The sequence below is a fragment of the Sinohyriopsis cumingii genome, chromosome 12 (genome assembly GCF_028554795.1).
Source record: "Sinohyriopsis cumingii isolate HCF-2022 chromosome 12, ASM2855479v2, whole genome shotgun sequence".
NCBI lineage: Eukaryota > Metazoa > Mollusca > Bivalvia > Unionida > Unionidae > Sinohyriopsis > Sinohyriopsis cumingii.
Window position 1 is genome coordinate 75255368 of NC_142972.1, and position 15127 is coordinate 75270494.

Here is a 15127-nt window from a genome sequence, read left to right on the forward strand (position 1 = left end):
GGTTAGCTAGGTGAGAGATCAAGACACTCAAAGGGACCATTGTGTTACCTCTAATGCAGTCTCTGAACACTCACAAATTTCCTTCGTAAAACAGAGAGGTACAAAGCGTTGTCACTTGCGAAATTCTCTGCACAATTAAAGGTTCAAATTTTTCTGAATTTATTGAAAGAGCGTTCACGTTACATGTTTTTGGATTCGGTACTGTAGAGATGAAGGTGAACAGTTTGCAGTTCCACTTTGTCGCAGCAAGATCAATTAATAAACGCCCGTAAAATGCACATATTCGCTCAAAGACCAACTGGTGAATAGGCCCTTTCTTGACCATGAATCGGCTAGTACAATAAATCGTAAGGGAATGTGTCAGATCTGGATAGTGATCTTGAGCTGGGAGCCTAAGCCAGGTCATATGATATCGTCGCCCCAATACATGTGCCATTTGCAGTTTGAGGACCTCGGTCAGCACCAATGTATTGTATGACATGATGAGAATTACCTATTCAGCCAACTTTTCCTTCCTTAAATGTAATGCATTTACTATACTATTAGATTCAAGAAGGTTGATGTGAAGAGAGTTCTCCACTGACTCACTTGCTGATCATTGTGGTGAAACAGTTCACCAGGTGGACTCACCAACCGTACAAGATGACTACCGGGCATATATAAATTTCCAGTTGGTTTTTGTTCCAGAGGAAGTCTTTGCCCAAGCCGATTTTCATCCCTCCATTGACTCAGAAAATGACATATTTCGACGGAGACTTTAGCTAGATCAATTTTACTGGAAAATATGAAAAATCACACCCTGTTTAAAATAATGATATCTTCCAAAATACGCTGCAGACCTTGTTGACAAATTTGGCCTGAACAGAACGACGACGGTGGCCTTCGTAAAGGCCAACGGATTGATACTGAAACTGAATAAGAGATAACTGATAAATAGTTCCCGAACCGAGGGAACTTGTGGGATGCGAGATGGACAGGGACACGGATATGAAAATATCAAATGGTCAGATCTAGGCTGCTCACAAACTCATACATTTTTACTTAGGCATGGCCGAGAGTGCCGTTTTTATTTTTGTACTTGATAAGACGGTTGAAATCTAGGCCTAGTCTAAACGTTCTGCTGCTTTTAGGTACTAGAAATAGCATCAAATAGAAACTCGGAGAATTTGGCTTACTAATTATTTCCACCGTCCAATTGTAAAGTATAGAGCAGATTTACTTTTGTAAAATTCCCAGCCATTCGTCCGTGGGTGATTAAATATAGAAAGCTAGTTCTTACAGGCAGGCTGCTGGTGAGTGCTTGAGTGGCAGACATTGATGATTGCTGCGAGACTTAGGAAAAGGAACAAAACCCTTGATTTCGACCGTAGTTATTACAGTTGCATCAAAAATTGCAAAAACTGTTGCATTCAGAAATTAGATTATAGTTTCAATTGTTAAAACTGGGTGGGGTTATGCCTTCTCCCATTACCTACAATCGTCTATTTGTTCTTGCTGTGACAGTGGAGGTCGCTGGAATGAAGGCTGGAGTGGCAGCTATTGTGCTTCCAGATTCTGCACATATTCATTTCGGACCGCTAAATAGTAATAGTGTCCCAGGGGAATGTATATAACAAAACATACACAACTCCCAAGATAATGAAGAATTAAATGCACGAATTGTATAAGTAATTATAAAACCAACATCTGTAGTCATACACTCATGGTTACCATACAAAATACAGATTAAATATGATTAAAATCTCAACAAGACATACAGTTTACCTAATATTTTCTGCTGTAACAGTACCAATGACAAAAAATGTCTCATGTGTCTATATAACAATGGATGCATAACCTTGTTCTAACATTTTAAAAACTATATAAGTAAAGATGTATATGTATAGTTTTCAAAACCTGCAAAGATATTTACATACAAAGTATAGGATTATATAAATTTGGAAATTACAACTCAGGGATGTAATCTTTAACAAAATAGCGCACTGAAATTTTTCAAGGGCAAACGTCATTCTGATGTACCATTCCAAAATATGTATATTTTATTACTTTCGTTCCAATTTATTTCTTCGCTTGCAAGATATTTTATGCAGTTCAGAAATGTATGACCGTATTTCTCTTTTCTTCCTTACGATAAACTCGTAGTGAATTCCAATTGACTAAAATATAAAAGTGTGCAATGAATTATTTACCCTTTGCTAGAATCATATGTATTTGGCATTGGATCGTTCAGCACATCTGTTGCATCATTAAAATCAGCACTAGCTTCTGGATCCTGAAATTGTATAAAATGCAATTGCTACATAGTTGGGAAGTCCAAATTAATATAACATTGTTTTAAAAACTTCATATCAAAAGAATAAATAAATATATCCAGGATGAAATCTTGGAATTTTACCGATTATTTTTTCTTCATCATGCTGACTATTCATGAACTACAGACCCTGAAACGAATCATTTTACCAAAATCATTTTTTTTCTTTTTGCATTTCATTTACATTCCATGTGCATTATGATTCCATTCCATTCTGCGTTTCATTTCTTGTTTATGGTTCAATATATGCATTCAGATTTTGCACTGATCAGCTCCACCTATGATTCTTTGTAACGAAATTATAAATACTTGTATCTAAATCATGTTTTCCATGTTCGTGAGTAGGAAAGGGAGTGAACTAAAACGATTGCATTTTACCTTAGTAAATATGTGCGTTAGCGAAATAGCAATAAAATGAAATGCAAAATACAGCAATAACATTTAATGTTGTAATAAGTGTAAAAATATAGTTATAGAATATTTGTCAATAGATTTTATTTCCTATTTCGTTTCGATTGAATATAGTTTGAAAAGATAAAGCCGTTTTTTATACTTGCACACGCGAGAACAATGTCTAGACCTGTGGTTAGGGAAAGTTTTTGATCAATGTCTTGACGTGTGGATGGGGAAAGGTTTTGATCAATGTCTAGACGTGTGGTCAGGGATAGGTTTTGATCAATGTCTAGACGTGTGGTTAGGGAAAGGTTTTGATCAATGTCTAGACCTGTGGTTAGGGAAAGGTTTTGATCATTGTCTAGACGTGTGGTTAGGGAAAGGTTTTGATCAATGTCTGGACGTGTGGTTAGGGAAAGGTTTTGATCAATGTCTGGACGTGTGGTCAGGGATAGGTTTTGATCAATGTCTAGACGTGTGGTTAGGGAAAGGTTTTGATCAATGTCTAGACCTGTGGTTAGGGAAAGGTTTTGATCATTGTCTAGACGTGTGGTTAGGGAAAGGTTTTGATCAATGTCTGGACGTGTGGTTAGGGAAAGGTTTTGATCAATGTCTGGACGTGTGGTTAGGGAATGTTTTTGATAGTGTAAATAATCTGATCATGGATTTTCATGCATAAGAGATTTCAACTGTAGAAATTCACAGCGAATTTCAAACTCATTCACAAATCCTTTCGGGTTTTGTGTATGCTATTCGTCATTCTGCGTTTCGTAATTTCTTCGAAATGCACTTACCTTTAACAATGCATTTATTCTAAATGTTCTTTGTTTCCATTTTCGTTTCCATTTATTCTGCACTTTTTTGCAGTTCATTTCCAATTAATTTTACCGTCACGTTTTATAAACCTTCGTGCATAATATTAACTATATTGCGTTTTACTTTGATCCCTTTCGTACGTATTGACTATTCGCAAAGCTTGATATTCTTAGAGTTGCTTGCAAAATTTGGTGTGTACCTTTTTTGTTAAACTTTACTCACGAGCGGCACAATAGAGCTAGTATTGTGCGTACGTGCCATTAAATCCTACCACATACCATTGGCAATTAAGACTTTAAATTACCTGTTTCAGTATCCGTATTCAAGAAAACCCTTTCTGTGGGACTTGTCATTTATATAGATAGAAATATCTTACAAAACACGAAAGCAGAAATATTAACACTCAGTGGTAATAATAGAGTGGACAGATATATAGATGGATCGACACATATGAACATCAAATTGATTGTTATTTGGAGCTTCCATCACGACGGGCTTGACGAAAAGTGTGTGTGTGTGTGTGAGTCTGCGTCTGTGTGTGTGATTTGGATTTTATTTTTGACGTAGCTTTAAAACAATTTCAGTCATATCGCTACGATATCTGCAGTGTAGAAAGTGATGTCTAGCACTGGAGCATCATGCTGCAGACATGTAGCATGATGTTCCACTCAGTCACTTTATCCTGACACCAGGCTGACCAGTTCTAACAAGGACCTATTATTGACGAGCGCCAAGCAAGGCACCTGTTAGTACCATTTTTATAAGTCTTTGGTATGACACGGCCGGGGTCGAACCCGCGACCTTCCGCATCCGAGGCGGACGCTCTAACCACCAGGCCACCGGAGCGGTCACGACAGTTATGCCTCGGTAAGATGTAGCTGTAACATGAACAATGAAACATCAGTCTGGAATGCTGTTTGCTTCCATATCCCTATTTATAAAAATACAACAAATATGTTGTTACTCATACGACAAAAAAATATTTGCTTACTACTAATTAAGTTGTGGTAGTGGATACGTAAACCCAAAAAGTTAAGGAAGAAAAATTAAAAAAAGTAAAAGAAATAAATAAATCTATGAAGAAAATGTTAACAATCATAGTATATTCTAGTGCTACACGTATAAAATGTTCTGTACGAAGTTAATACGGTAACAGCATGACACGATATTTGCGGTCCAATGATGAACTAAAATGTTTATTACATCTGCATCATTCTCTCTGGCAAAAATTATTTTTTTATGAGAACTCATAATGTTGTCTAAATTCACTTGAGAAACGAAATTTACAATAAGTTTAAGAAACAAATTTATTCCACAATGCATAACTCTGATTGGACACATACGTAATTTTTCCTCAGATCTGGATGGCTGTGATCAATTCCATCATCCATTACAGTCACAACAATCCCCTTTCCTGTGAAGCCAGACTTCCACACGCTGGCCACATTCATATCAATTCCTCTCTTTCCACCCGTTTGCCCAAAGTTTTCCTGAAAAAAGAAGAATAAGTTATGACTGTACAGTCACAGACAATACGTACCTACGAGATGCTTTTAATTACATGTATGATCTCACGAAATATTTTACATAGGGAACTGTCTGTGTTGTTAAACCCAGTTTATTAATTTGAAAAAGTGTATTTAATTATTATTAGTTTAAATGTGTTGTTATCATGACTAGCTTAAATCCTAAAAGATTTGAGAGGTACAATTTTCATCATTTGCAATTTGTCTACAAAAATTGGAATAAATCCTTCTAGAAACTTTCTCATATATAGTGGATGATTGCATCCCGCTCTTGTTACCATAGTGACAACGATTATAAGTAATAGTAGAACGTGCTTATTCGGGCTTTGCGTTTACCAGATGCCTGCCCACACTGGCTTCAGAATTTAACCTGATACTCTTTATTCTGTGTAGAAAATGACTACTCTGGCTTTTTGCTCAATCTGGCCCAATGTTACCATTGGCGTTTTGAGGATATGGAGATATTGCATACAAAACTGTCCATCAAGTGGTGCCATAAAGCATGGACAATCAGTAGAAGTTTAATAATGGCTGAAGGAATTAGAAACATTGGAGAATTTTAGTTCTTTTCTGATGCAAAATATCACAGTGACTAGTAAGAGGTTTGGAAATTTGCAGAGAAAGTGAATCCTTAAGGTCTGTAACCCAATGTTTCCAAAGGCGTATGTCTCTACAAGTAAATTGCTGTATCAGCCACTGTGTCCCTTCGGTCAGAATGCTAAAAGTCTCGATTTAGTAAGGGCTGTTCATAAATTAGAATTTTTGGTTTGTCTGAGATATGGTCCTTCAACATATGCATGATCTAATTGCTTCAATTTAAATTTCTAAGGAGTTGCAATTGCAGTTGTCAGATGTTGGTGGTATTGTATTAATTGTTACTTTCAGTTTAAATGCATACAACATAGCGCCATTTTTATAGTATGCAATCGCTGCAGCTATGCCGATTATGCTGATAATGAACATAAGCAGCTGTACATTGTATATTTTGTACATTACAAGTTGTTTATCAAAACAGGTTTGTTTAAGCATGCTATACAGTTTATAGCTATACAGTTTATATCTATGTAGTTCTCATATAAACAACCCCGCCCCTCACCTCTAAAAAAATTCAAATCTCCTCTTATAAACATGACAAACAGGGGGATTTCCTCTGTGTATGAGGTCTTGAAGAAATCACTGGATAGCGCATATAGGAGATCAGTTTATTCCCTTAGCAAATCTGCAGCGTACGATTCAGTTTCCGGTGCTGGCATGTACATTATATGCATAAGTAGTCCTTCAACACCATGATTTCTGATATTTCGTAAAATTCTCCCGTATCGTTCTATCTTGAAGACATTAGTCTCACCTTAACCAGACTTTTTGCGAGGCTCAATGTAAAGCCAGAATATGATTTTCAAAACGTTGGGAAAATGATGTAAAAGTCATTATGAAGATGAAACGTCTTCTTTCAGTAAATATGAACAGTTTCATTCCCGTTGCGTCCGCTTCTGGTTACAAAATGATGTTTGATGATAACCTTTTAAACTTGCACTAGAAGTTTGACTTTTATGGCTGCATTAGAAGTACGACAAATGCCTCAATAATCCAGCCCTTCGAAGCTTGTTTTAGCAAACATTTGCTAATATTAGTCGGCCTCCTAAATTGAAGTCAGATAAGAATGATATATCCTTGAACAGAGGGAGTGACACCAAATCTCATCCATACGAAAAGTACTACAGGATAAAGTAGGGGAGATTATGAGGGTGTGCCCATACTATGGGTACATGTTATCGAAGAAGTATGTTTTAACAAAACATTTGGTTTCTTCTTTTCATGCGATTTCCTGATCTTAATAAATTACCAGAATAGGCGAGAGGAGGAAGTCAACTAACGTAGTACAAAGGGTTTTGGTCGAATATGTTTCGCTCGCAGCACTTTACATAATTTCTTTTACAAAATGATGAGCCTTCTTACAGGAGCAAATTTGTTCATAACTTACTCTGATAACAGTTTTCTTCTGAGGGCTCTCTGAGACTTTGTCAATTGTGCAGGTTTGGCATATCTGGGTACGGGTGGAAGATCTGCATTCACAATCGTTTGCGGGAAAACAGAATGTTCATGTAAATCTATGCTGCTAAGTTTAATAAGTAATTGATTTTTAACCATACGATGGGATTAACCAGGATTATACGGCATTCTGATCCCCTCGCTGTTTGCAAAGCATTTATAATATAGGCTAGTTGGAACAGCGCATACTACGAGACCTTTTCTGTTAAAGAAACTGGGTTTGCCATGCTTTCTGAAATGGGATTGGAGAGACGATGGTCAAAATAATAATAATCGTTACTTAACGAAGATACACAAATGACCCATTTGCTATGTGGCCCTCCGTTGTTATGGCAGGTTATGTTACATATCGGTCACTTAAACTCTGATATGTTTGCATAGATTTAAAATGGATTAATATATGTAACTACTGTTGTCAACTGGTACATATATTAACACTATACTATACACAGATATAAACATTGCAGCATGTCAGATGTCCCATATCTTAGATAGAATAAAAAATGTACCGATTATATTTGATACGATCATTTAATTCTGGAATGATGTACTTTAATATATCATTCCAGCTGGTCAAAAACAAGTTTTGAAATGATCTTTCAAATTAAGAAAGGAAGTCTAAGTAGGTATCCTAAGGGGCAAGGAAATCGAAATTGTAGGTGCTGATAAAATAAGAACGTTTTGAAATGTTTTTTCTTTCTTTTCTCTTTCTGGAGTTCGGTGTTTGCTGGTGACGGAGATAACACCCATTATTTGATGTCCTAGTTCAGTTATGTTAGGTTAGGTATGTAATCTGGTGAAAGTTTGTTCAGAGACTTATATGATTTGTTTAAAATAAAGGATACGGTTATGTATAGGCAGCCCTTTCATACGTGAAAAGGAAGCATTTAAGTGACTCGTAATAAGAAGTCTCTGAAATATCCACGGAGCCCGCTCTGGAGTGTGTTAATAATAAATAGATTATGCTATGATGTGTTTCCCCTTACGGTAGTGTCGGAAGTCACAGGTGTGAAGGTGGCTCGGAAATGAGACACGATTATGCTCATAATTCTTACAAAGACACACGAACTAGTGATCAGACCAAATGAAATGCATTAAATTGGTACGATCTGTCCCTGAAGGCAAAATAATCTCCTGTAAATAGTGTTGCATCTGGCCGTCATTTTACAATTTGTAATAGAACAACATGTTAAGCATATACAAAATAGAACAATTTAACACACTCCAATGAGCACATTATCTACAAACAGCACCACAGCTAAAACAAGTGAGAGTATCTCAATGAATATTGTTACCACAAAATGAAGAACGAAGCTGTAACAATGGGATATCCACAGCATGAAATCGATGAACATTACTAATGTTAAAAAAATAACATATCATAGGCACTACAAAGAACAAACTGCTGTATGAAAAACGATATATAATATAGGTACATCATCGAACTAGAGAATCTAGACTCCATTAAGCACTTAACAAAGTTATAATATGGCTTAGCAACTGAATATAAGGTTCAGCTGATCAGGTATAACACTTAAAACGATCATTCATATTATCATCTGTCCCAAACCATGACTGGTGAACTCTACATTAACTTGAGTTGAAATCATATCCTGGCTTAGCAACTCCATGTAAGGTTCAGCTGACCTCAAATAACACAAAAGGAGTATTCGTAATATCATTTCACAGAGAAAAATGACTGGTGAACCCTACATTTAGCTGAGTTAAAATAATATCATGGCTTAGCAACTCCATATAAGGTTTAGATGCGCTGATATAACACTTTAGTGAGAATTTGTGTTGTCATTTGGTCCTAATGATAATAGATGAACGCATCGTTAAACTAAGTTGAAATTATATAGTGACTTAGCAGGTCCATAACAAAGTTCAGCTGACCTAACATAACACTTAAGAAGTATTCGAATTATCATTTCACCACAAATATTGACTGGAAAACTTTACATTAAGCTCAGTTGAAACACTTATTATGGCTTAGGAACTCCATATAAGGTTCAGCTAACCTCATAGAACAATTAAAGGAGCATTCGTGTTATTATTTATCTCTAAATCAGGACTACTGAATTTTGCATTACGTTAAAGTGAAACAAACGACAGCTATGGCGTTCCATAAAAGCTGGTATTGTAATGCAAATGCCACGATGTCTGGATGTAGTCTGTGTCTTGAAGGTTGGAATTGGTATATGGAGCAAGTCAATCATTATACCATTATATATACTACTGGACATGATAGGTTGTCATGCGATGTGAGTACTTGACCTCTGTATTGTAGTAAAGATCTAACTGCCAGATGCCACGGCGACGTCAGAGGCAAGTTTGCTGGAATCCTTGATCTCTCATTTCTTTTAGCTAGCAATAATGATGGTCCCCTGTACCGTCTCAGGACAGCTGTATTTTAACCGTTAAATATGGAGGTCAGAACAACTACATGCAAAGGTGGTGTCAATCAAGTGTCAAGCTTAATTTCGAGCGAAGAGGATGCTAATGATACCAAATATACCTAAGTGTGCAATTGTGTGTACGTTGTAAATGTTATAATAGCCAGTTACTTGACCGAGGTCGACTACTGTAGTTTAATTGACTGAATCATTATAGACCATAGAGCAGGTTAATAAAATAGTGATGACTGGCTGATTGTTTAATGATGTTAGACGAATGATGTGCAAACTATTTATGTACCAGAACGAGAGAGTGAGAAATGAGAAATGTGACTGGAAAATGTTTCTCTGTGTAAGACAACTCTCCGGAATCGCTCAACTGGTGAAAAGGCACAATTATATATCGGTTTTGCAAGGCCTTGATAAAGTGTATGCTTCCTAGCATAAGTGGCAGTAATAATTAACGTATTGACAGGATTTGGGGCCAATACATCCGTTCATGAGAGATAAATCTTCTCCGAAGTAATAATTAATTAAAAACAAGCTTGGATTTGTGAAATACTGGTTGTACGCGTAACTTATTACGATTGGGTGACATGACTGAAGGAGAAATACCTATGCAGTTTCGCTTCTGCAAAGCCTGACCGAAGCATCTTCTAATGGAAACAATGATCAATGAATCATTTCACCAGACAATGGTATGACGGAGATCACAGGAGCTACACGAAAGTCTGGTTAAGCAAAATTATGATTAACAGTTATATTCTTAACGATTTCCTAACTGGAAAATTCCAGTAACTGAATAGGTAACATTGCAAAATTTGATGACATCCATTTGTATAGCCCAGATTTGAATAGTTATTAACGACTCACAACAAGCAAAACAGAGAAGTCTTACTAATAACATTTTCGTACTAAAATGACATCCCAGGACTAATGAATTTCATTTGAATTGCAAGTTCTTTCCCTGATAACTCAGATGATTACCACAACATTCTGAAAGTTCGTCATGATTTTTATTCCATTCTAATAGCAACATTTATCACATACAAGATGCTAATGTTTTGTTTCATATATTTAAACATACCAAATACCATTGATCCCTGTAGAATGGGTCACGATGCTCTACAACCTCACCTCTTCTACCTACATAGGAAAATGAATCATCCTTAACCCCGTCTATGGGCAGTTCACTCTGCTTGTCATGAAAAATGTAGTGAGTATTCTTCCTTCGATCAAGTATAGTCTGCTGCTCAGCATATCGAACCTTGTAAGGAAAACACATTAATGTATAGCCCCTTATAAACAGGTTAAGGAACTAATGTAAATTATTGTATAAGTACAACTGTTTTACAATATATCGTATGATACAATTATAGAATTATAGTCCTTTCTTAAAGTGAATATAAAGGTGTATGAGCCATTAAATCTTATCTTGATTGACGTAACTCTATCAGGACATAAGGTTTACTGGTTCAGACAATTTCACATTCATGAAACCAATATTTATACTTGTTTATTGCACGATCTGAAGAAACGTTTTGATTCACGATCATACGACACGAAGAATGACAATGCGATATGAAAAAACATAATGAACCGTGTGACAATGCCATCCAATGAAAACAGATTTCTCACAGAAAACATTTTATAATAATAATAATAATAATAACAGAAACAACAACAACAATAATAATAATAATAATAGCAACAACAACAACAACAATAGTAATAATAAGTAGTAGTGGTAGTGGTAGTAGTAATATTTTCATTTGCACAAATGCTATGTTTATGATGTAAAATTGTTACTGGAAAAAGTACTGTAAACGAACATTTTGTGTGCTATAATTTTAATGAGTTTGTGAAATTTACTAATGTATTTAGTAATCTTATGCTGTGAGAAATGTTTAGTAATTTCACGGTCTCAGACGAAGATAACGAAAACAAATCCCATCAAAACGCATTACCTTGCATATTAACGCTTCCTGGATCTGTAACTGTAAAAAATATAACTTGCTACGGTGCTTAATTCTATTGTTGGATGAAATCGCAACATTATGTTTCCGCTAAAAATGCCCACCATACTGTATCTTTGAACCCGGATTTTGCAGAGGCTAGATACCTAGTGTCATATGTGTGAAATCATGTAACAATTTTAGTTGACGAAATGGATCTACAAAACAAAATTGTTTTTACAACTGCAGAAAAATTAGGTTTTAAAACTGAATGTTAAATTGTTGTTTTGTACTTTTGTTTTGAATCGAAACTTTTTTTTTTTTTGCTGAAAAGAGCAAAATTTTCACCAAAACAATTTTGGGACTCCATATACTAATTGATGTAAGAGAACTACAAATGTTAAAATAGCTTTTTTTTATAACAAAAATGTTTTTACTTTAAACCTAATCTTTATACTGATTAAGGTGAAAGGTAAAGAGAAATTACCCGAACATCAGTCTGGAGTCGATGAATGTAATCTCTTGCACTTCTTTTGGACCTCTGGACAACGTCTGGATGAACTAGGTGATATAAATTTAGAGCGCTTATCTGGAATAATAATAATAATAATAATAATAATAATAATAAATTAGTATACCAACTATATAATATAGAGAAACATTAAACTGCATCATAGTAACTACTCTAAGTCAAAAAGATTAAAAAGTAGATTATTCTAAAACCAATTCCAGCTGATGTAAATGATTATGTTGATTAGCAATTGTCTATACACGTAGTTTATACTGCTGAAATCTGTAAATGATATTTTTTATTAAATTCAATGACATTACAACTGTGATGAACATTGTTATAAATATATATTTTTAAAAAAAAATGAGATATGTAAACTCTCAGTAATATAAAAATTTTGAATGGAATTTATCACTGGATAGGACCTGATGTGACATGTTGTACTCTTAGATAGTTATTGAACATAAACTGAAGAAAGTTGTAAGTACAACAGAGATCATAACTGTGTAAACATTTGTAGGAAAATTGTGAAAATCAAACATGACAGAGATCTTAATATGGCAAAACATCAAACTAAATTTAATTTTTAATCCACGAAGTTCTTCACGGTTACGGTGGCGGAGAAAATGGGAATTTAAAATCCATCAGGGGATATAACTCGACACAAGTTTGCATGACAACAGTGCAAATTTTGCAGTGAAGCCAATTTTCATAGAAAATTTGATTTAAGTCCATGAGGTTATTCAAAACACACGTTTTGCATTACTGTCAGTATAACCACTATTTATTTCATAATTTGAGTTTAAAACGAAATGACTTTTATCTCATGCCCAAATGAGGAGAAATAGGGAAATCTAGGGAGATGTGAGTGTAAAGTGCCTACATTTATAACGTTTAAGGGTTTGCTTAAAATAGTCAATTTATTAAAACTTGGAGCCAAACAGTCTAAAACCAAAAGAAAGACGTCTTAAATTTGTAGAAAATTTTCAATTATACTATTACGACTCGGTGGTCTTAAAATAAGTAACAGCAGAAAGTGGGAAGCAACAAGCTTCGTAAAATTCAACGAACAACTTTTTTCCCTATAAGAGGAAGTGAACTTGTAAAACGAACATATAATATTGCGAATTAAAACCCAATTACTCATATAATTGCTAACACAAATCCTAATAAATGAAGACCTGAATAAGCTTTAGTGGTATTCCAAATAATTTCCAACTATGAAGGAGCTGATGTGCCTGTAGCGGCATGTAGTCTCTAATGCTACCCATGTACCAATGACCTGAATTGTAATATTGTGCCAACAATCTTTTGGGGGAATCCAATGTTTCCTTGTTTGCATTCACTATAACCCAAGTTAATGTTTCTTTCCAAGAATATTATATTACACTTTGTATTACCAGACAAGAAGAATTTGAATTAAATAATTTCAACCAAATCAAAATACCGAACACAACAATGATTGATTATTGCCCAGATGTTATCACTGGAGTAAACAATTGTTCAAGAAAACAAGATTACATAGTAGTCTACCTGGACTCTGTCACAATGAGCATTTTCTGAAAATAATATTTACTTAATGAAAACCTCCATTCTAGAAGAATCTGAATTAAGAATCTAGACTGTAAACAAGACAAAATCTGTTAATAAAATTTTAATATAGAATGTGATAAACATCACGTACAACAGGTCCATTTATGTAAATAAAAAAATGTCCTTGACTCAGATTAAGATAATGATCCTAATATTTATTTTACACTCACAGAAATATAAACAATGTTGTTTACAAAAACAAAAAATACTTCGGGGCAAGTAGAACATGAACTCGATTTTGGACAAGGTCAGCTAGAAAATATAATTTTACAAAACCCGTAATGATGGAGAAAAACCAAACAAATACAAATTAGATAAACATACCAATATCTTAGTTTTGCTGCAGCAGATTTGCATAACTTTGCTTTGAAAAGACTGATTGACTGAGGTACAACTCCTCTCTTCGTAACTTTCTAGGATGAATAAGAAATAACCTATTTGTTCATCTTTAAAATTAATTAGGCTGTAAACATTTAACGGAGCAATAATTTACTTATGATTTGGCGTAAAATGCACAGAATTTAACTTCTTCGAGTTTCGTGTGTGAAATCTCAGTGACAATCTGGTAGATTGAAGTGCAACTGTAAACATACACTCATTAAATTAGCACAAAAGTTGATCAAGGAAATAAATATTTTGGTGACACTGTTTTTGCAATGCTTTTAAAAGAAAACAAATACAAGAGTTGTTATTGTACACAGTATATGATAATACTCATTGGAAGAAAACGGTGTAAGGTGAGTAAGGTTGATACGTAAACTCTAAAACGGCGAAGTCAATCCCGCACTCGCTGCATATTTTGGGTGAAATGACAGGTACTGGAGTTCCTATTTTTCCCGCATTGCTACGTGGTGTAGACACTGTAACACTCAATGTAATTGTACAGGAAAACAATGAAATTACATTTGCTCTGGGTTTTCTAAATGTAAAGTATAAAACCAAATTTGATTGTACTAAATGTTTTTTTTTCTTCAAACGTTATTGTTATGGGACAGAATGGATTGACTCAGGCAACATTAAACGCCACTAAACTCCACCCCAATATGGCGTGGCATAATTCAATTGTTAATGATGTTAATTCATACCTCCTCAACAACATTAAAGCCATGTTCCCTTGCTACTACCTCAGCAATGTCCCTATTCTCTACCTCAATGAGGAAACTATTGAGGTAGTGGCCAGGTTGCCTTAGATCTACCTCCTCTTCCTCTAATGGCTTGATGCATATACTCCAGTTAAGAAGCAAAGTCACACATGCTGCCACTTCTAGAAGCATATTCTGTTATAATCTGAAAAAGAGATATCAACATAATGTAATCTGCGTATGCATGATGTGCGCTAAACTCAAAGCTCAGATTTGGTGCCAGATCAGAGTCTCCTCAATTTGTTCTGACCATACCTAACTCAGACCAGAGTCGGCTCAACCTGATCCATCCATGACTCTGTGTACCAAACGGTGAACTGTGATTTGGTGTCAGATTAGAGTCGGATAAGGTTCTGCTATCCGTAACTCTGTGTACCAAACTGTGAGCTCAGATTTGGTGCCAGATCAGGGCAGACTCTGTGCTAGCTGAGCTGA

General features: G+C 35.2%; 1 protein-coding gene across 1 annotated transcript in view; it reads right to left on the reverse strand.

Annotated features, from left to right (window-relative positions):
- Window positions 1-14824, reverse strand: part of LOC149786772 (neuroendocrine convertase 2-like) — a 38680-nt gene extending 23856 nt beyond the window's left edge. Inside the window, exons 1-5 of the mRNA XM_089975974.1 lie at window positions 14636-14824; window positions 11934-12035; window positions 10579-10758; window positions 4864-5010; window positions 2190-2272 (exon numbers count right to left, since the gene is read on the reverse strand). Coding sequence (XP_089832100.1) covers window positions 2190-2272; window positions 4864-5010; window positions 10579-10758; window positions 11934-12035; window positions 14636-14824 — 701 coding nt within the window. The remainder of the gene's footprint in view (window positions 1-2189; window positions 2273-4863; window positions 5011-10578; window positions 10759-11933; window positions 12036-14635) is intronic.
- Window positions 14825-15127: the final 303 nt, after the last annotated feature.